We start from the raw sequence: 22,539 nt of genomic DNA on the forward strand, positions 1-22,539 counted from the left end.
AATGTCAATGTCAATGGAAAATTAACCTAGACAAAAATATTAATGTCGATGATAATAATAATTCCTGCCGGGTAACCACAAACAATATTTATATGCAAGTACACACACCTATAAAATAATATACTTTCATACACGCATACAACCAAAGAATCGTATAGCCGATATCGCCGGTCAGTGGTTGCATTTTCAGAAGTTTTCAGTTTCGTTTCGTCAGTTGTTGGCGTTAAGAGAGTGCGTGCGCATATTCGGTTACGGAACGATAAATTTGAGAGAATCGAGTGAAAAAGTGTTTTGCGCTAAAGGTTCATTTGTTTACTTTCATATTTATCCGGTTGATATATCGGATGTTCCTTCTAACTATTATTGGATGTTATTTATGAGAAATTCAGTTTACCAAAGTGATTAAAAATGAAAAATGATTTTTAAGAATTCAATAATAAAGCAAAGTGAAATGAATTTGGGAAGATGATAGTTAATGGAAAAAAGTGGTTGAAAAAGTAAAGAAATGAGCAATGAAATAAATAAAGTGAAAAGGTGAATGAAAATATGAAACATGAAACATAAATATAAAATTGAACATTTTGTGTCTTAATGATGTTTACAATTGAATTGTTAAAACAAAAATTTATACTAAAGTGTTTATAATACTGTTATATACAGATATACAAAATATATGAATTGGTGAAGAAAGATTGAGTGGAAATATTCTGTTAAAAGTGTGTGCTGAAGGCTAAAATCCACAAAAATTTAAGTAAGTTTTTTGTTTAACTTTTAGTTATGAAAAAAAAAGAAACAACAAAAAAAAAAAAAAAATAAGGGGCAAATTATTGAAAGCATTGAAATTTTTTCAGTTTAAATTATTTAATTTTTCAAAACGTCCAAATTATATAGTAGTTTGTATGGACATTCAAAATGTTTGTCAATTTATACAAAAAATCAGGCAAAAATAATTTTAAGCATTGACATTTTTTGAGTTTAGATTTTTAAGCTTTTTAAACACCAAAACTATAGTTTGTATGGATACAAAAAATGTTTAAGAATTTATACAAAAAATCTGGCGAAAATAATTTTAAGCATTGAAATTTTTTGAGCTTAGATTTTCAAGCTTGTTAAAATACCAAAATTTGTTATATGGTTTATATGGTTATATCAAATTTTTGTGAATTTACTAAATACCAATGTACGTACACCTCTGTGTTCAAAATAATAGTAGAGCGACGAATTACCAAGCCCAAAATTGCTTTTGTTTTTAAGTTTTTTTATTAAATTTTTGCACAAATTTTTTTTTTAATTCGAAGAAACTTTTTTCCATTTCTTATTTTTATATTTATGTTTTTATAAAACTATATACAACAAAAAATCCCGCAACTCAAAACTCTAAACTTTGTAAAAAATTAACAAACATTGAACGAATTTCAAAAACAAAAAAAAAGGTCAAAACAAAGTACACCAAAATCTCAAACCTTTTATATCGAATATTTAAAAAAAATCTGGGTATGCAATTCCATAACCCATTTTAGTGAATTGAGGTATAAGCTTGAATTCGCTCAAAAATTTTCTTGATTTTGATAATTTTATTTGAACGAGTTATACTCGTATGTGGATAATAAGTGCATTTCCATCCAACTTTGGAGTTCATTGCATGCCATTAAATCTACTTTTAGTTAGTCTAAGGCTAACTCGAGTTACAATTCGGTTTTACTGAATACTTTCCAAATATTTGATTTTTTTAAATTTCTCAAATATTGAATAAAATATTACCAGGCTACCTAAGTGACCAGCCTGATAAAGTTGCACAGTAAAATGAGTCAGATTTTGAAAGTTTATCGACTTATCAAATTTCAATGTTATCGAACACGCTCTGATATATTAGGTCTCTTCTTTTCGCCAAGTGATAGCAAGTGGGCAAGCGAGCAGAGAAGTGGCAAATAGAAGAGACCTATAGACACGAAATTAGAAATATTATACCGTAAGGTCTAGGCGTATTGTTGCATTCGAATTACTTATTTAATGGCATTTAAACACTAGGTGGCGCAGAATTAATCATTTATTTTTGAAAAAATTTCTGTTTTGTATTATCATTTTAAGTTCTTAAGCTCTTAAAAAACCACCCGATCTATAAACATTAATTTTTAATTTTATTCCCCCTCTCTCTCTCTCTCTTTTCAGCATGTTTATCCTGAAATTACATATAATGTTTACACATTTCGTGTTGTTGCTGTTGTTGACATCAATGCTATGTCTGCAACAGTGCACGGACGCTTACCGCCACAAGGCGGCCAATTACGAACTCTTGGACAACGACTCTCGCTTCATATCATATCAAGGTAAATTAAATTTATTTCATAATATAAAACATTTTCATAAATGAATGCAAGCAGTTTAATTGATGAATGTTAAGGAAAAAAATATACAAAATAAATGAAGAAAGCGTAAAATTGCATAAATACGGACAGAAGAGCCACGTGGCCGACAGCCGGCAACACTCGTTTTCGGTTAAAGTTTTAATTGATTTACTTAATTTGAAAGCATTTTTATATTTAGTCTTTACTTTTCAGTTTTTTTTTTTTTGTTATTTCTTTCCATTTTAAACTTTACGTACAGAGTAATTAAATATTTAAGACTGATAAAAACACCGCAACAGCGCCGATATCCGCATGTTATGTGGCCGTGTGTGTGTGTGTGTGCATGTACGCATGTTCAAGTAATTTGCCTTTGATTTACGAATGAAGTTCGAATGTAGCTTTTAAGGTGCTTCTACCTGATTTGGAGCATGCGCCGTAAAACTTTAAGTGTCCGTGAAAATTTCAATTACTCTTTTCATTTTATATGATTTTCAGTTCCGGCAGATTTTATATTTGCAATTTACATTTCACTTCCACATTTCTATTACTAATTATGCGCTACTAATAGTAATTTCTTTGCATATTTTTTACCAGATTTAATGTCGACCTCGAAACGTTTCAACGATCCAAACACGACTTACTTTTCGCAAATGTTATTTGATGTGGCGCGAAATCAGGTCATTGTTGGTGCACGGTAAGTGTTTATTATTAAAGAATATAGTGCAAATGCGTGTATAGGTACGAAATTTTATATCGTACATATGTATGGGTGATCAATTTTGAGGCATCGGATTTTGAATTGAAATAAAACAACGAAAACTCAAATTGATTGGACAATCTTTATAATTTTGTGTAGAATCTTTCATGACATTTATTTTTTAAAGATATTCTCTTTAAAATGTTGGCCGCAACTGCGCCGTATTTCGGCCACCCGTAAACACCAATTTTGAATGACTCGCTGGAAGATTTCGGTCGGTCGATGGGTATGTTGTGAATTACTTTAGTAATGTTGGCTTCCAATGCCTCAGTCGAATGCCTTTATCCGCAAAGCATTTGTGCTTTACAAAATTACAATAAAAGTCCAAAGCTGTGATATCACACCATCTTTATGGCTACTGGTCCGAGACGAGCGATAAATTGCGCTCCAAAGCACTAATCCATTGTTTCACGAGCTGTATGGCCAGTAGCACCGTCTTAGGTAGGTAGGTGAAATGGTTGAAGTGCCAGTTTGGCAGTCCTCAAGTAGTACTGAAACGCTGTTTTGTTACTATTATGAGACCTCCAACAGGCAGTTATCTACAGCCAACCAGAGCTGTTGATATAATGGAGAAGATTGATGGGATTTAGATTGACGCACTGCCCCTGGCTATCGAAGAAAGGGGGGCCCAGTGACCATAATCGTCTAGCTGCCAAACCTGGACATTTACAGATAAAGAGCTCAACAGTTCCTTCTCTGAAAGGTCCCACAGCTTCTGCAATGGGGGTTAAATGGTAACCCTAGCGCTTCCGCGTATGTGCCGATCGTCCAGTGACCGGTAAACACAGCTACGAGAATTGTAATTGGAAATTTAATGGCGAGGAGTCCAAAGGATTTTCTAAGTCATTCGTATATTGTACTGGGGCCACAGGGTTTTCGAAATAGCACATGAAGAAATGGAACTCCATCTTTTCTGTGCTTTCTTGAGAAATAATTTTTGCAGGGTGGGAGGTTTCTGAGGCCAATTCAGTATCCTTCCTGACAAGCTCATCAACAATTTCATTTCGCTCTATGTTCCTATGTCGTGGAACCCAGATCAGAAAAATTTTAGCTGCACACCCAAGAGATTTGATCTCCTCCTTACAGGAGTTTACTAATTTCGTTCTGCACCATGGCGTCGTCAGAGCCTTGATCGCGGCTTGACTATTCGAGAAAATGCTAATATATCCCTCCCTCCGCGTTCCTTAAGCATTTTGCATGACTGCAGGATCGCAAAGACTTCTGCTTGAAACACACTAGCAGTATTCGGCTGTTTTGCTCCGACTCCCGATTCCATTTTGGAACTGTCAAAGAATACAGAGGAGCAAGCTTCGGTCCAGATTTGCACCTCGATTCAATCCTTTTATCATGGCGCGTTAGTGTTCACCATTCACTGTTACATTGGCGCGAGCCTCATCTTTGGAGAAATTTAGGCAGATGATTCCTCCAGCGCATAGGCCGCACCATAGGCTGTTTTCAATGGGGGTAATGGCTGTTCTTGAATGGGCTTCGGGTTACTCTTCAGCCCAGATACGGCAATTTTCCTTATTGACGTAGCCATTAAGCCAAAAATAGGACTCATCTGGCCTAACTGCATGCTTGGAATTTTTTTTGATTCTCATTAAAATATACAAAGTCTCGAAGGAAATTAAATGATTTTTTTTTAGCTTGCATATAATTTAAAACTTGAATTTATATGGTTTTTATGGGAGCTCGAACCAATTCATAAAAAAAAATAATCTAAATTAAATTAAAATAAAAGTCCTTATGTTATTCACACGGCAATCACATTCATCACGGCGGTGATGATCACATAGATAAGGAAAAGTTAAGAAGTCCGCTCATATTTCCCTAAGATTCAAGTTATGTGTGTGTGAACTTCTCAGTTTTCCGTATCAAGACGAGAACTTAATTTAAAAAGATGTTTATCAAATTAATATATTTTAGTTCAAAATTCAATATGCATCTCTAATGCCAGAGTTTAGAAGTAAGAACATTTTTTGATACTACATACATACATACTTATGTCTGATAAATGTTCACGACAGTTTGACCTAAGAGATGATCTCTCAACTATTTATGATTTCTTATATTTTTATGCTTACTGTCAAGATAAAATTTCTACCCATAGATATTTTTTTATTCATAACCTGTTCTGGGCAGAGGGGTGGCTCACTTGACGTGGAGCGATGCATTTGCATTTATAATTATATAATTGGTATGCATATGGACATACATATGTATATAAATAATTGAAGCGTAAATCCTTTGATTTTGATGTCGGTTAGCCAAACTGCTGCTATAATTTGTAATGTGCATTTTGATGTTGTTCTATGGTTCTTAATGGAAACGTGAATGTTTTAAAGGCAGAAATGCACTTTAAGGCCTGTCATTGCCTGACGACGGGCGTAATATTTTAGAATTTTTGTTTTTTATATCATTTAAGGGGTAGCACCACTGTACACGCGTAAAATAAACACGATTTTTAAAGAATTTTTTTGTATAGAAGGAAAGGGGAAACAATCACTCTGATTTGGGAAGTTATTACTTATATACTAAAATCCAAAACTACAAAGTTTGATCGAAAAATTTTACAAAATGGCGGCATTGGAGACATTTTTGTAATGTGGTTTCTCTTGAAGGAGCTCCGCGGCACGCAGCACAGAGGGTGCAAATTTTAATCTGGAACAAAGAAACATTTTTTTTCTTATTCTAGATAAGAATAGCTAGAGAAACACGTAGGGGATTTAAAAAATATTTATTTTTGTGGAATTAGCAAGCATTTGAAGGAAAAAACTCTATTTTGGACTAAAAAAACGGCACTTAAATAATTATAACAATCGTTTAAATTAATCTATCGAAAATCCCCTACGCTCTTCTCTTAAGAAGGTACAGACGTAGTGAAAAACCTGATTAAAAATATTTAAAATTGTTTGAGTTATGCTGCGTGCCAATTTCAGAAAACGTGTTTTGAGAAAAACGCGTTTAAAGTTTGGAAATTTGGAGAAGTCGTTAGGTAGCAGTCACTAACGCTTGGTTAAAAGCTTCAAATATTTATGAAATAGACTTTGGTAATGTATAAAACTTTTTGTTCTGTATTTTAAAAGGTTCAAAGAATTTTTTAAGCTTATAAAAAAAAATCAATTTTTTGAAATTTCTACAGTGGTGTTACCCCTTAATGTCGCCTGTCCATAACGAAATTCAAACTCAGGGAGCCAATCGAATGGTAGCCATGCGTAAATCATTCGGGAAGGCGGCTGCCTGACTTAAAGTATATTTGAGTTTATTTTGTTTTATAAATTTTCAGGCTTCTCAACCAAGTTTCACATATACTTATGCATACATATAAACGCATAAACAAAAGCAGCCAAACGCTTATCTACAAAGTCATGTGTTAATCTTTCCACCAAATTAAATTTGATAAAATATGTTGAAACAAATTAAAATTTTCACTTCATTTCATTTTTCTAACAAAGTAAAAACTTGACTTTTATACATACATAAACAGATATGTACAGATATAAATAACGCATATATATGTATGTGTGCGTACCAACTTGAAGCATAATTGTTGCCACAGCGCAATTGGGGTTTAATAAATACGAATTATTTTTTTATTTGAATTTCAATGTATGCACTTTCATATGTCTGATATGATCACATATATCTACACACATACATATGCAGGTATGTCTGGAAAAAACGTTGAAAACCCCTTGAGCCAGTTGATTAAACCAAAGCGCATAAGCGACGTACAAACAAACCATATCTTAAGTAGAAAGACCCGGTCAGATATGAAGAATAAATAAATAAACCGTTTACAGTAAAGAACTATAGGAACAATAATTTATATGGTGATCCTCAAGGCTTATCGCCATCTATGTGGTATATCGGGAGGCGAAATTTATAGATCAGTTGAAAGTCATAAGCTAAAAGAAGGCGGAGTTGGTTAATAACGAAAAAGTACACCGAGTATTGAATTAAAGAATCGGTGGAATTAAAGAAATCGAGCCCTTGGCTATACGTGATAAAACTGTATGTATGTACCTTGAAGTTGTTGAATACCTAGTACTAAAAGGGGCTTAATAGGGGAAATTTACACAACGAGTAAAATAGCGCGTAGTACTTCATATAATATAATACACGAGTTTACTGCATCGGTTTTACTTGTATCTGACTGCCTGCAAGAAATTCAATAAGGACAAAATATTTAGGTGCATACATTCATATATCTTACATATGTATTGAGAGCCAAACATGTTTGCTTTACATATATCGTACGATTGAACTGAATATATTTCTAGGTTAGGTTAGGCAACCATCCTCTCCATGAGAATGTTACTACCACTGCTACTTGTTTGAGTACAACTCTTCCCCTGTAATTTCTTATGTGGGGAAACCATTTTGTTTATATTTTGAAGGTATTTTCATGCTGAAGAGATGAAAATGAACTTATTTTAATATAAAGCGAAGAAAGCAATGCAGAAATCGGACTAATACAGATGCCAAAAGACGTATGCATATATAGCTCCCAAATGTATGCTTTAATATTGATACCGAATTAGAGAGACGTGTTACGCAGCGGTGTAAGAATTAGATTTAAAAGGTAATACAAGGATGAAAATAAAAGTAAATTTACACAAGAAAAGAACAAAAGCAAAGATAATTAAAATAAAAACAAAGAAACGTAATTAAATAAAGGCAAAGGTAAAGGTGAATATGTAGATAAAAATAAAGATAAAGATGAAGATGGAGATAAAGATAGAGATGAAGATGGAGGTAAGGATAGAGATGGAGATAGAGATGCAGAAAGAGATAGATATAGAGATGGAGATAGAAATAGAGATAGAGATAAAGGTAAAAGTAAAGATAGAGATAGAGATTAAGAAAGAGATAGAGATAAGGGTAAAGATACATATACAGGTAAAGACAAAGATTAAGGTGAAGATAAAAATAACAATAAAAACAAATACAGATACAGATAAAGATTGAAGAAAAGATAAAGATAAGAATATAGGAAAAATACAGATAAAGACAAAAAAATGATAAAGATAGAGAGCAGTGCAGACACAGTCAAAAAGCTAGAAAAAGGGAAGATAAAACTGAAATTTAATAAAAACAACAAATTACAATGGGAATTGGTATCGGTTGAATTTTCGAACACACACAAAGTTTATATAAATCTTTGAATTATTTGGGAACAGTTCTTATGAAACACGCATTGAAGAAATCGTATACTGAACACAAAAAAAAAAAAACAAAATTTATTACGCAAACTAAAAGTTTGGCAATATTAAATATCAATAATTACCAAGTCAGAGCACTTAAATTCGGGCATTCACACATACACATGAGTGTATAGGTACAATGGACTCAGCGGTAGTTGCGACAGATTCATTACTTTAATTTATTAAGCTGTCTAGATAGTAACAACAACTACAATATGTAAGCATATACGTTTTTAATATGTATGTATTTACTTCTCGAGCGAGATGATAAGCAAACCTGTGGAGTTTTCTTTGCATTTTACATTATGCAGGCCTGTAAAGAAACACAAAATAAAATAATGCCAGGCGCAATCAACCCAGCCAACAAAATAAATAAAATCTTTGCGAGACAGACAAGTGTTTCTTTTGTTTTGAAAGTACAGGCAGCAATACTAATAGATGAAGAAGCGCAAAGTACCAATAAAAACGAAAAAAATTAAAAAAATGAAACACAAGAAATCTAATAAAAATCGTAACTTACACAATTGCTTGCTTCACTTGCTATGTCGAGAATATATACTAACAAATAGTAATGCTACTAAAATACATATAAACATATGGAAACTGATAGTAAAAAATCACAATAAAAAAAAAAATAATTATTTGAATTAATGCTTGCCTTAGACTTACACACATACATACATACATGTGCAAAGAAGCACATATATGAGATAAGAGAATGCATGCGTACATATGTATGTATATATGTAAGTATACTCATCTATCTTTGAGGAAAAAAAAGAGGTAAATAAGCGCTTAATACGACAAGTACACACTTTTTTACGCTACATTGCCGCTTCTGCTTTAGCTTCCTTGTGTCTAAAATACTTCCATAAATATGTGTACATACATGCATATGTATATGTGTATGTGCTTATATGTGACTAAACTCTTTAACTGCTCCACTATACTGTGCTCAATTTGTCAAGTACGTTTGGGGGTATCTCTAGTTTGTACTCCGCCATCGGTCTAGAAAAAAGTTGATTGCCACTTGGCAGTTGGCACATTTTTATCTTAACTTGATTTGTTGTAGTAAAATTGTTAATGCGTCAGTAAAAGTATAATTGTAGCATAAACACATACATACATATGTACATAAGAATTATTGTTTAAATTTATCGAAGGATTACTTTTATTTGCCGCCACTAACATTTCTGTGCCGTTATGGCCTTTTCGGTAGCCTGAACCCATAAATTTGTATGTGCACATATTCTGTAGTATTGGAAAATTTTGTGATTATAGAATTTTGTATTTATATTTTTATGACAAGCACCGTTTTTGTGGAGCAATAAATTTGATTCATAGATAACTGGTCGTATTTATTAGTTATTAGATTCGGGTAAATCCAAGTACCTAATCACGTAAAAGGTTTTTGTGTGGCATATCGGCGCTAACCGCCGAGTTTAACAAAGCGCGCCAATAATTTCTTTCTCGTGCCTGTTGGACACACCAAGTGTCTTTATCCACCTGATTCTCCAACGTAGAAGAGGCCTTCCTCTTCCTCTGCTACCACCAGCTGGTACCGCATCATAACCGGAGAAGGGTTCCGTGTGTTCCACGCAAGTGGGGAAAGTATCTGATTGCCATTTACTTGGGAGTAGCCAGGACGTTGCTTCTGCATGCGGCCAAAGCAGTTCACAACTTTCACAATCCTTCCCCAATGAAAAACAAAACAATACCAAGTATTATCTTCTACTTTGCAAGGAAAATGGAGGTGCTTGGAGTGTGGATGCCACCAATTTGAGAAGAAAACCCTGACAAGATTGTAAGCACCACACTTTCATAAATAAAAATCCTTTGCCATCATCATCATTATTGGCGTGACAGTCCTTGTTGAACTTCAACCAAGAATATTGATCCTTGCAGACCTTCCTCCACTTGTTGGCTCCAAAAATCTTGGCGTCATCATTAACTGTATTAATCTATGTTTTCCTTGGACGACCCCTTTTATAAGATTGTAGATCTTTTTTACTATTTTTCATCTCATCCTCTGAACTTGTCCAGCCCACTTAAGTCGCTGAAGCTTGATATTGTCTACGATTTGGAAGTCGGCAAGCTCTGCTAGGTATTCATCGTTTTAACGTAGGCGACAGTTGACGTGATCTACCGTACCGGTCCAACAATGCGGCGTGGAATTTTTCGCTGAAATATGTAAAGCTTTTCCTCGGCCGTCTTACGCTTCTCCCAGGGTTCAGAAGCATAGGTAACACAAGGCGTAATTATTGTTTTATAGATTTTCAGCTTCTTTCGCTTAGAAAGAAACAAGGAACCTATAGCTTTGTTTAGCGAAAAGAAGACCAGGTTTTCGGACTGAAGCCTACAGTTTTAAGCCGACTCCGAACGGCAAACGGTTTTTTTTTTATCAGGAGCTTTCTAATGGCAGAAATACACTCGGAGGTTTGCCGTTGCCTGCCGGGGGTCGACCTTATTAGAACACAATTTTTCTATTATTCTTTTTTTTTGAATAAAACGCGTTATTTCGTGTGAAAGAACAATTCAGTATTTATTTGTAACAGCAAAACGCAAGAATGAAATGCAAAGCCTACTTGCATGCAAAAGCTTGAGAAAAGACTGAAGGACAGAAGGTCTAAAGAGAACGAAATAAAGTTGCCATGTAACTAAAATATACAAATTATTTCAACACTTCTGTTTGATGATCACGCACGGAGATCGAACCTACGCACTCCCGAATAGAGTCACGCAACAACCCATTCGGCTAAGGCGGCCGCAATTGACGGGCCATTTGGAAAGATTTGAAATCTTCCGATAGGGTGCTTAATTTTGCGTATATACATATATTTCCGTGGTTCCTAGGAGGAACATAGGCCTTCATCCAATGCTAGAAATTTGCCATGCACGGCTGCTTGAAGCGCTTCTGTTTCGACTCATCGTCTCCTCGTGTTGGATGGTCTCCCGCGCCTGCGACTTCCTTGTGGGCCCCAGTCTAAGGCTGTTTTTGCAATATCTCCATGAGGCGTACGAAGTGTATGTCCAATCATTTTCCATTTTCGTCGCCGAATATCGAGATAAACCGGAACCTGCTTCGTTAAACTCAGTGTTGGAGATGGTGTTTGGCCAGAAAACGCGCACAGTCCTTCGGAGACAACTATTGATGAATGCTTACAGAGCTTGTACATCGCACATCGTCGTATTCCGTGTTTCGCAGCCATACAGAACGACAGACTTCACGTTTGATTCGATTTGATTATTAATTTCGTATGCCTGGATATATACGAAGATTTCCAAACTTTGCCTAACACGCCATATACAGCGCGACCGTTTCCTATTCTATTGCGTATGTCAGCTGATGACCCGTCAGTTCTGTTAATGATGCTACCGAGATAACAGAATTCGTCTACTTCTTCAATGTTAGTACCGCGTATATGGATACTCGTCAGTCGTTTCTTCAGAGAATGTTAATCCTCGGATCTGGTTTAGTTGCGCAATCGCTTACAGCCCTCATCTTTGACTGTGTATGTGTGAATTTGTGTGACAACAGACGGAGCTCATCAGCGTAGTCTAAGTCTTCCAGGTTGCTGTTCAAACCCCTCGAAATACCACTATTAGCTACTGAAGCTTACAGCATTATGAGGTACAGCACTAGGTTGAATAGAAGCGGGGATAACACGCATCCCTGCCTTACTCTTGTTTTTACTTGGATACGATTGCTCATAATGTTTTCATGTCTCACTCTGCAACTCGCATCAATTCTTTGACAAGGGCTGTCCTTATACTATATCAAAGTAATTATAGTTGCCATTCATGTTTAGTAAGCAAAGCTCCACCAACTTGTTTAATTGCCCCTTGAGTTGACATTTACAAATTTACATAAATTTAATCCTCCAGAAGACTTACGGTATTATCCTTTAATATAGCAGCGGTGCGAACTCATAAAATTCCATCAATTTTTTTTTGTCGACTTTAAAAGTATCAAATTTTGTGGCCGTATCACCCCAATAAACCCCATTAAACCGTTTTCACTTTCAATTTGTAAATACTGGCATAAGTGAATTAAGTGACCACTTTCGTGACACTTCGTTTCAGCAAATACAAACTTACATTTACTTGCCGCCTTTGAGCGCTTTGTAAGGAATATGCAGGCAATGCAAATATATCAAATTACCAATAACTCTATAACTCTGTAATTGAAAACAAGTTCACTGCTAAATATTGCAACTCTGTACGACGACTGCGGCTGACATATACACACACATATGTTTGCATGTGTAAGTAGATAGTGGATCGCATTGTTTTGTGGAAAATTAATTACACTGCACTACTCCACTATGTGTCACTTTCCTTGCTCTCACACATACACACACACATGCACGTTGTATGCATGTGCCAAATAATATATTTTATGTGAGCACTTTTTACGTACTTATGCACACCACCTACTCTGCTTCTAAGTGTTTGCTGCACTTTGCACCGAAGCAATAAGGAAATCCGATCCTTTGTCAGCCGCTAATGATGCACCCTTGGTGTAGCTTATCGGGTTTTACGAAGACCTTTAACATATTATGTTTTATAAGTAAATATATGAAAATTGAGTGCTACTCATTCGGCACGTACTCATGCGATCAGCGCTGTGGTCCCTATCTGCAGAAGTCAGTGTGAAATTATTGAAAGTGAGTGCATGCGCTGCGGTCGGGCTCATATTTTATCCCCTAATATGATTGGTTTTTTCGTTTATCGATTGGTTATGGTATTTTTCTTTTTTTTTTTTGCTTTTCTTGTTTGTTTATTGAACTTCTTGTAATACGAGTGGTTTTTGTAAGTATTTCCTTAAATTTCGTTAATATCTCTTAAATTCTTTGGTGACCCGCTTTTGACAGTTGCTCGGCACTTTAATGGCTTATTGCTTTCGAAAAGTGTCATAAATAACTGAAATTCATTTGCTACGCTTGGTGAACTGAACTGCCGCTCTTGCATTTCAAGCGAAATATTCACATAGGCCATTTTCTTGTAGGTAAGTTTACTATTCTGAAGTTTTTCGAGTAGAAAAGTAGCAGACAGCAATTTGTTTCATGTATGTACACCTAATTCTCTATTTTCACGATTGATACGTTCCCAAAAAAAAAAAAAAAATATGTAAAAAAAGGCATATAAAAAGGCATATAAAAAGAGAGTTATGTGCAAACAATATTCAAAAATTCATTATGGAAAGAGTAATGAGATGGCACCTATCGTGGTATCATTACTTTGCTCTCAGCGAATTTGAAAATGAATGACGTCATATTAGCACCAGTATAGCCAGATTACCATTTTCCTAACTTGTTTTTTAGACTCGGAGTTTTAGTTCTTTCTTCATGACATATTTCTAGCCTGTTCTAATTAAAAGTAATGTTTATAATTTTGTAAAATATAAATTTTTTAAAACTTGGTTCAATAATTCACTCAGTTTTATTTAGGCTTACTTTTTTTAACATGTGGTCGCATTGCCCGCGATTGCAGTTGTTGTTGGTGTTCTTCTCCTTTCAGCAGTTAAATCTCTTCTCGCATTTGCCGTGTTGCCTAGCTTTGGATATAAAAACACACCAAAATGCCCATTTAAAGAAAATAAAACATCAAATTTTTATTGAGTTTATTAAAGAACTTTGTTTGCGTGACAAATTGTCTTTAAAATGTGTGTTTTTTTTAAATAAAAGCGTTATGGTTATGTACAATTTAATTTATGAGTTTTTTTGTTAAGAGAAACTCTTTTGTTAAGAGAACGACTTATTTGCTATATTTGAGGTTATGTAACTAGCATTAACATTTTTGTAAAAATGTTATTATGGTTTATTTAGTATTTTCTAGTATTGTTTTGCTGATTTTTACTATGAATACACCTCTTGAAGCCCTATGTCCAACTAAGTATTGAGGACCGGAAGACGCGATTACGCCTCTATGGTTTTAATTCGCATTCAGTAAATTCAAACGCTTTTTAAAATGTGTAAAAAGGTTTTTAATGTTACGAAAAGTTGAGAGAAGAAGATTTAATATTCTTGCATTAACTTAAAAGGAGCAAAAAATAAAATTTGCACTTCCAAAATATCAAATTTTATAAGAATCAACAAATTTTAGCAATAAAATCTTCTCAGAGTAACCGTTTTTAACCCTTTTTGTTTAATAATACAGTTTTTTTAACTTACAGTTTCGGTAGCTTTAAATTAGAAATAAGAAACAAACACCAAACTTAAAAATTTTCGCATTTTGACACATAAACAAGCACTAAATTTATTGCGAAGAGCAACTGATTAGCAACACTGCACAACTCAGCCAATGTGACGTCATGCACCCCCTGATGGACTCAATCTTGTTTCTATCATTGTACCGAGTCTCAGAGACTTTTCCTGAGACTAATTTAAACGCTTCGTACATGCGTCGAAAATCTCAATCTATTTGCTTTATTAGATTCCAGAAAAATACATGAAATATTGAAAATCGTGGTAAACGAAAAAAAAATATTTCTTTTCTTCGTCTAAAAAAATTTTTTTTTTCTTTTTAATTCGTGTTAAATCAAATTAATGTAAACACAATTCGTATAAAAAGAGAATTAGGAACATCATTATTTCTTTGTTTTACCTTCATAGATTACATTGTTAGATATACTGAGACTGGATTTCTTGAATACCCAAAAACTTTCAATAAACCAAAGAACCGTAACTCATTTCTTAAGCCAATTGAACTGCTCGTGAATGCGGGAATCGATGTTAAAGAAAATGCCGATAACCTCACAGAAATAATTGAAGTTGACCGCCATGCCAGCAGTCGTAGCATTGCCCAGGAGCTAAAGATCGACCAGGAAACAGTTTAAAACTATTTACGCAAAAATTAAAAAAAAATCGTTTTTTTTTCTTCAAACTAGGTAGATAAGTAGGCTTGGTAGCTGCATGGCACCTAGCAACAGTGATGCCGCTTACACCACGAAATGGGTCCCTTGTGAACCGTAGAGGCTGGGCTATATTTCCTCTTCCATATTGAACCATCCTGAGCTTTTGACAAAGCGTAAAAGGTTAATCTTAAATATCGGTTCCTGCTTCTGCTTAGAGCCGGGCATGTGCAAAAAGGTGTTGAATTGTTTCCAACTCCTCCTGATTTCTGCAGCTACGATAGAAATCATGCCGCCAAATCTCCTTGCGTGATTTCCTATGATACACTACTAAGGTCCTAATTTGGAATCTATTCAATTGTATAATATTCTTGGGCAGACGTAAATTTAGCCTTGGCCATATTTGCCCCTGCAATTTTACAGGTATTAGGTTAGGTTAGGTTAGGTTAGCCTGGTTGGCAATAAGCCGCGCATAGACCTTTTGGTCCCTAGCGATACCAGATGGAGACCGACCTCTATGAATACCTGAAGTAGACATCATGTAGGATGTCAGCGCTTTTGGCGAATCTAAGTAGGGCTGGGAGCTCCGCTTTTGAGACGTCTTCCAGACCCTCAAACAGTGGGGCTCCCAGGCATTTTAGTCGCGTTTTTAATAATGCCGGACAAACGCACAGAAGGTGTTCTAAAGTCTCCTCAACATCCTCTCTGCATTTTCTGCATTTGTCCGTGTTAGCAATCCCTATCTTGTACGCATATGCAGCCAATAGATTGTGGCCTGTTAGCATACCTATGATAGTTCTGCATTCCTTTCGCGAGAGCGTAAGTACGAATGGAGTCAGTTTTTTGTCGTTAGTTCTACACATGACTTTTGCTGTTTTGCATGTGGTCAAGTTATTCCACCTAGCTTCCACTTGCCTTTTCATGTGGTCGTCCATTTCGTTGTATATTGTGTTTAGCGGTTTTGGTATGTCGTTCTCTTGTTCAAATGGTAGTCTCACAGCACTTTTTGCTATCTCATCTACTATTTCGTTCCACATAATGCCTTTGTGACCAGGTACCCAGTAGATATGCAGCCTATTGTTTCTGGCTAGCCTTTCTATGGCCTCCCTGCTCCGTCGAACATTTTTGGACTTAATACAACATGAGCTTATTGCTCTTATTGCTGCTTGACTATCCACGTATATATTAATTGTTGAGTTCCTTCTTGTTCTAGAGTAGGCTAGCTCCGCGGCCTTCCCCACAGCAAAAACTTCCGCTTGGAAAATACTGCTGTGGTCTGGCAACTTGATAGGCTGCCTTATTCCTAGTTTTGAGCAGTAAATACCCGCTCCCACTCCGTCTGGAGTTTTCGAGCCGTCTGTATAGATATGAAAAGTTCTATGGCCAGGCTTCATGCCTTTGTGCCATCCCTCCTCTTCAATTGTAGTGCGAAACCTTCTCTCCCAATTAAAGTACGGAGTCATGTAGTCCGTGCCACCTGAGCTCCACTTTCCTATTGAGTTGTGACCGAAGGTTCTGCAGGTGAATACCCCCGCAGCCATTACCCTCCTCGCGGATTTCGCTGCCAGGTTTTCCGCCATGAGGTCAATAGGTGACATGCTGAGTATCCTTTCCAGCGCCGCCGTTGGAGTGGTCTTCATCGCTCCTGTTATGCACAGAGCAGCGAGGCGTTGAATCCTTTCTAGCGGCATTAAGTATGTCAGTTTTTTTGTCGCAGTCCACCATACTAAGGTTCCATACAGCAATATCGGTCTGACTACTGCTGTGTAGCACCAATGCATCAGAGAGGGTGATAGACCCCAAGTAACGCCCAGCATTCTTTTACATGCGTAGAATGCATTACTGGCCTTCTTCACCCTCGCCTCAACGTTGTGCTTCCACAGCAATTTGCTGTCCAGTATTACTCCGAGGTACCTCGCATAGTCTTTGAGTAGTAGTTCGTTGTTGCCTAGCTTCGGTAGGTTCCACGCCGGAACTTTGTACTTCCTGGTAAAAAGTAAAATGTCCGTTTTTGCGGCGTTTATCCCTAGCCCTGCGCGAGATGCCCATTGGTGTATCGTTTTGAGAGTGTTGTTCATCACATTACTGATGGTGTCCAGGTACTTTCCCGTAACTACTATATCTATGTCATCGGCATATGCCACTAGTTTAGGTGGCCCTCCGTCAAGTTTCTTAAGAATTTCATTTGCTACAAGTAACCATAATAGCGGTGATAGTACCCCACCTTGCGGAGTACCTCTGCATGCATATTTGGTGACGCTCGCATCGTTCCACTCCGCTTTTATCTTTCTGCTAGCTAATAGCTGCCTTATCCATGATAAACCGCGGGTTGCACATTAAGTGACTCTATGCTATTTAAAATAGCATCTTTTGTCAGTTAGTTTGTTAGTGTAAGCATGCTGCGCCTTGGATAATTCGTCCGGCGCAATTGTGTCTCTAATGTATGTATCTAAAATCTTCTCTAACGTTTTCAGGAGAAATGAGGTCAAACTAATGGGCCTGTATTCTTTTGAGTATAGAGGGTTGCTTTTTCCCGCTTTTGGAATAAACACAACCCTCGCTTCTCTCCACTATACAGGAACGTAGCTGAACCTCAGGCATCCCCTGAATATCGTTCTTAACCATGGTACCACAAGATGGCTAACCTTTTGGAGCATGGCTGGGAAGATTCCATCCAGTCCTAGCGATTTATATGGGTCGAAACTTTGTATGGCCCATTCTATTTTGTTGTTTGTAATTATGTTCGTCGGGATTTCGTGCACAATATCTCCTCTAGGTTCGAGATCTGCAGTATCCGCACACCCTGGAAAGTGTGTACTGACTAGGTCTTCTAGAGAGTCCTCACAGCTGTCAGCCCACTCCCCGTTAGTTTTTCGTATTGTTCTTGGATAACAGTTTCCTAAGTCTAGCCACATCGTTAGTGTCTTCCATACTGCTACAGAAGTCTTTCCAAGATTCTCTCTTGGCTTTACGTATCTCTTTCTTGTATACTTTTAGCAGATCCTTATACTCTTTCCAACAGAACTCATCGTCAGCCACTTTGGCTAACCTATAGAATTCATGTACTCTACGCCTTTGTGCTCCTAATTCCCTGTTCCACCAAGGAGGCTTCACCTTGCGTCTATTACGTGTTGGAGGGCAGGATCTTTTAAAGGCTTTGACAAGAGTAGTTGTGAACAATTCAACCCCTTTCTCAAGCGCGATGTTTGACTTGTAATTCCGGGGTATTATTGGTGTTTTTGATAGTATATCCCTATACAAGTCCCAGTTCGTATTCTTAAGATTTCTAAAGGTTGTAAGCTTGTTTTTTGAGCGGAATATAACCTGAAAGCTTATGTATCTGTGATCAGAGAATGAGGGCCTACTCAACACTTCCTATTCCTGAAGATCGTCTGAAGAGAGATTATTATCAATATAAGAACATATACTTTTTTTGACCATTATCGCTGTTCTTACCTTATTTTTTACAATCGGGATGTATGTGTTGTAGTTTTGTGACTTTAGACCGGAGACTATGTTGCCCGATGCTATCCATGGTTCCTGGACTAGAGCCACATCGTAGCCGACTCCCTCTATGTTGAGCAGGCGCTCGGCTGAGGCGTTCTTACTTTTGTGGAAGTTTATCTGAAGGACTTTCAGCATCTGGCCTCAGTACCTTCTCGGGGTTGGATACTACCTCCAAGTCCCCTTTCTCCACTTCCTGTATATTGAGGGAGGCTTCCAGGATCTCTTCTATGCCGAGATCCTTTTCCACCTCCCCCGCAGCGAGCGTGTTGTGGTTGTCGTCTGCCGGGTTGCGCTTTTTGAGGCGAAGGTGCACGCTACCAACTCCCCAAGCCATCCTCCCGAATCGCGCGTAAAGCAGGTCCTCTGCCGGCTTGTTGATTTGGATAATGTAATCCTGGCCACCATCAGCAGTTGCTGGTTTTGCCACGCTCAACACTTTCCAATCGTCTGTCGGCACGTCCGTGTTTTGACGTTGTAGTAGTCGCAGCGCATATTCCGGTTTTACCACTCGCGGAATGAAAACCTTTGCCTTCGGTATTGAGGGAATGCAGCTGCGATCAACGATTTCCTGTGATGCCCCCTCCCACAGGCCGTGAAGCGTTTTTACCGCTTCCTTTAGCCATGTGAGCGTGGGGTCATCCTTGCACTTTATGATTTTGACGCCGCTGAACCACCCTGCTCCGTCGAATGCTGGCATGGGTGCGTTCGGCTCCGCGTCCATTTTAGTAAACAAGGTTTCCAGTAGCTTCATTTCCACTACCTTCCGCCGTTCCTGCGACATTCGCCCCAGCTGGTCGCTACGGTCAGTGAGTGCCACTATGAGGTGTCTCTTGACAATTTCACTGGCCGCTACCACTGCTTTCGACATCGTAGGTCTTTCGTCTCCGTTTTTAGGTTTAGCCGTCTCGTGCCTGTGCTTCTGCTTTTTTGATGGCCCTGAGGCCTCACTATCCGCAGAACGCTGCCTCTTGATGGCTAGCTCTTCTTCGATTTTCGCATATTTCGGGTTCGAGGCTTCGAACATTGGCTTTGCTGCGTAGAAGGCCCGGCCATTTTTGATCTCCTCTCTGGCCCAAGCCAAGCCGTTCCTCCTCTTGCTTCGTCAGGTTGGACTTGCTGCCAAATCGGTCACAAACTTTGACCTCGGCCTTGTATCGGGCTTTGGCCTTCAGCTTCTCTTTATCAGGCTTGATCCTTGGTCTGTTCTTGCTATCCGAAGCAGCACCATTGGACCTAGCCGGAGAACGCAGAAGAGCCTCTTCCTCAGCTGTGTTGGTGCTCCCGACGCTTTCGTGGTCCAAGTCTTCGTTGACAACGGCACCTCCGCGTTGAAGAGCGTTCAGTGTGTGTTTGGCAGTGGAATTACGACCACTGTAGCCCGCTCCCGTTACAATGGAAGTTTTGTTGCTTAGATTTTTGTCTGTATTCATCTTTTTCGTACGACCACCTGCTCGACGAGGCGAGCGCAGTGGTCTATTTATATAATGGGGAATTCAAAACGGACCACCACGGCAGCGCCCCATACCGTGGCATGGCCACAGTTACTTCCTAAGGCGGCCCGGTGTTAGGAAGGCGCCGTTGAAATACAGCCGGTCTGGTGAACCCCTGGCTGCAAACCATCCAATGGGCACGGTGTCGCATAACACCCTGGGTTTAGGGGGTGGGCTAGGAGAGGAAATAACGGGATGTAAGGGGTTTGGGGATGACAAAGGGATCTTCGTCGGTACGGTGATCTTCGCATGGTGAATTGGGTGGCCACCAGCTTCGCCGTAAAGCGAATGGATGGCTAGCCAATCCCCATATGAAGCTTCCCTCTTAGTTCGTGTTGGGTTGGCCGCCATGCTATGGGGGTCAGACCACCACTTAAGCCTCATCGCCGCGTCAAGGAGACCAACATGATGAGGTTTTACAGGTATTGGTACTAATCCACTTCTAATTTACAGAATTGATTAGTGCGTCCATAACAAGAAGCTTACAAGTTGCGAGAGGTACCCTCATAAAATTATTTATGTTTGCATACATTTGGTCCGCCCTACAAATCCTTGGTATATCTCTGTTGCCTGGCACCGAGCGTAAGATAATACGATACTGTTTAGCCACCCATTTAAGAGATTGGCTACAATGTCAGACTCTCCTTGATGTTATTTAGAATGCATCCAGGACCCGCAGATTGGCTGTCTGTTAGAATGCAGATATCGTTTGATGATATTCTGTATATCTCTAACCAGCTTAAGCTTCAGTAGCTTTTATTTCCGCTTGAAAACACTACAGTGATCCAGTAGTTTAAAGGATTCGCTGGTAAAAAGCTCTTCGCAATATAACCCTGATCCTACACTGGTATCTATTTTAGATCCGTCCATGTAGCTCTTAACGGGTGTTTTGGGTGATGGATCTTCTTCAAGTCATTCCAGTCTAGAAGGGATTTTCACTGAGAAATTTTTTTCGAAGCAGAAAATAGGAGGATGATAATTACAATTCCTGGGTATATCCGTATAGGAGTCTAAGATGGTCATTGTTTATTGGTACTTAAACTTTACAAAAAAAATTTATTTTAATTTTTCTTTACAAAAATGAGTATATAAAAAATCACGTAACCCAAAGTACAATGAAAAAAAGTTGCTCCACCATCTGCATCAAATCTCCTTCAAATGTTGATGGATCTGTAAAAATTAAAAAAAAAAATCTTGTAAATTAAAGTTGTAGTTATAGTCTGTCGAGCAGGTTTTATGAATTTCTAAAAATTTTGCAATTTAAAAAATTTCATAAATGTCACACTTTAATTATGTTTATACAATTTTTTATATTAATAAAAATATCAAAAATCAAATCTATAGAGAAAACACTTTGGAATATTTAAAAAAACCGCATCAACAAATTTAAAAACTGTATGAGTTATCATGCAGACCGTACCGGAAAAAGTAGTTTCGAGAAAAACGAGTTTCAAATGCATTTCGCTCGAGGTGGCGCACATTTAAGAAAGAACTCACGACAGTAGGTTCTACGTAACCGAAACGACCCGGATTTACATCCGGCCAAGGACTGTCACTTCAGCAGCAATTCCTCATATGCACGGGGAATGTTTATGCTGCTACAACAACAACAACCTTTGTAACTTTGGAATTTTTACAATCGACTTCCACAGAAATACGTATATAACCACTTAAAGCGGAACAGGCCGTTAAATATTTCAAAACTTGCCCAAACTAAATTATTAAAATTTTGTTTCTGTGTTCGCCTGCATTGAAGATTAGCAAAACAATAAATACTTGTTTTGCTATTTTTTCCGACTACCTACTTATTTCCCAGTGTTTTTGTTAACACTGCAGTGTAACGCGGGAACCCTTGAAATGCGCGTATGATTCCTAAGGAGTGGACTATAAAAAAAATACATAAAAAAGCTAAATATTTCAGTAAAAAAGTTCACTAGGGTTTTAAAAATAATTTATAAAAATTTAGTAAGAATTTCACACAGTCAGCGATACAAGCAATATCACTGAATAAACAAGTAATCATTTATATGCTGCCAATGCCAAATTAAGCTTTCCTAATCAACAATAAATATTGGCAATACCTAAGTTTGCACTTAATACAAGCATGTGAACGCACATAAATACCTACTCATAAATAAATGCATAGGTAGATATTTTTATCAAAAGTACCAAAGGCCAGCGAATTGTCGTCACACTCCGTGTAGACGTGATAAATGCCACATATCGCGCTGATAATTGCACTTTTCTAAGCAGCTGTTAACACAGAATTTCTCTTTTTTGCTTGCTACTAATATTTACATTCTATACAAGTGTACAGGCAAATAAAAAACAAAAACAAAAAAAAACTGAAAATTATACATATCATATTTACATATTATAT

The 22,539-nt window shown here is 37.4% G+C and overlaps 1 protein-coding gene across 2 annotated transcripts in view; it reads left to right on the forward strand.

Moving 5' to 3' along the window:
• Positions 1 to 667: 667 nt before the first annotated feature.
• LOC129243144 (semaphorin-5B) overlaps positions 668 to 22,539 on the forward strand; it is a 55,676-nt gene continuing 33,804 nt past the window's right edge. For both annotated transcript variants that reach the window (XM_054880301.1, XM_054880302.1), the window contains exons 1-3: positions 668 to 751; positions 2,170 to 2,327; positions 2,940 to 3,039. In XM_054880301.1, coding sequence (XP_054736276.1) covers positions 2,171 to 2,327; positions 2,940 to 3,039 — 257 coding nt within the window. In that variant the 5' untranslated portion in view covers positions 668 to 751; position 2,170. The remainder of the gene's footprint in view (positions 752 to 2,169; positions 2,328 to 2,939; positions 3,040 to 22,539) is intronic.

The sequence above is a fragment of the Anastrepha obliqua genome, chromosome 3 (assembly GCF_027943255.1).
Source record: "Anastrepha obliqua isolate idAnaObli1 chromosome 3, idAnaObli1_1.0, whole genome shotgun sequence".
Classification (NCBI taxonomy): domain Eukaryota; kingdom Metazoa; phylum Arthropoda; class Insecta; order Diptera; family Tephritidae; genus Anastrepha; species Anastrepha obliqua.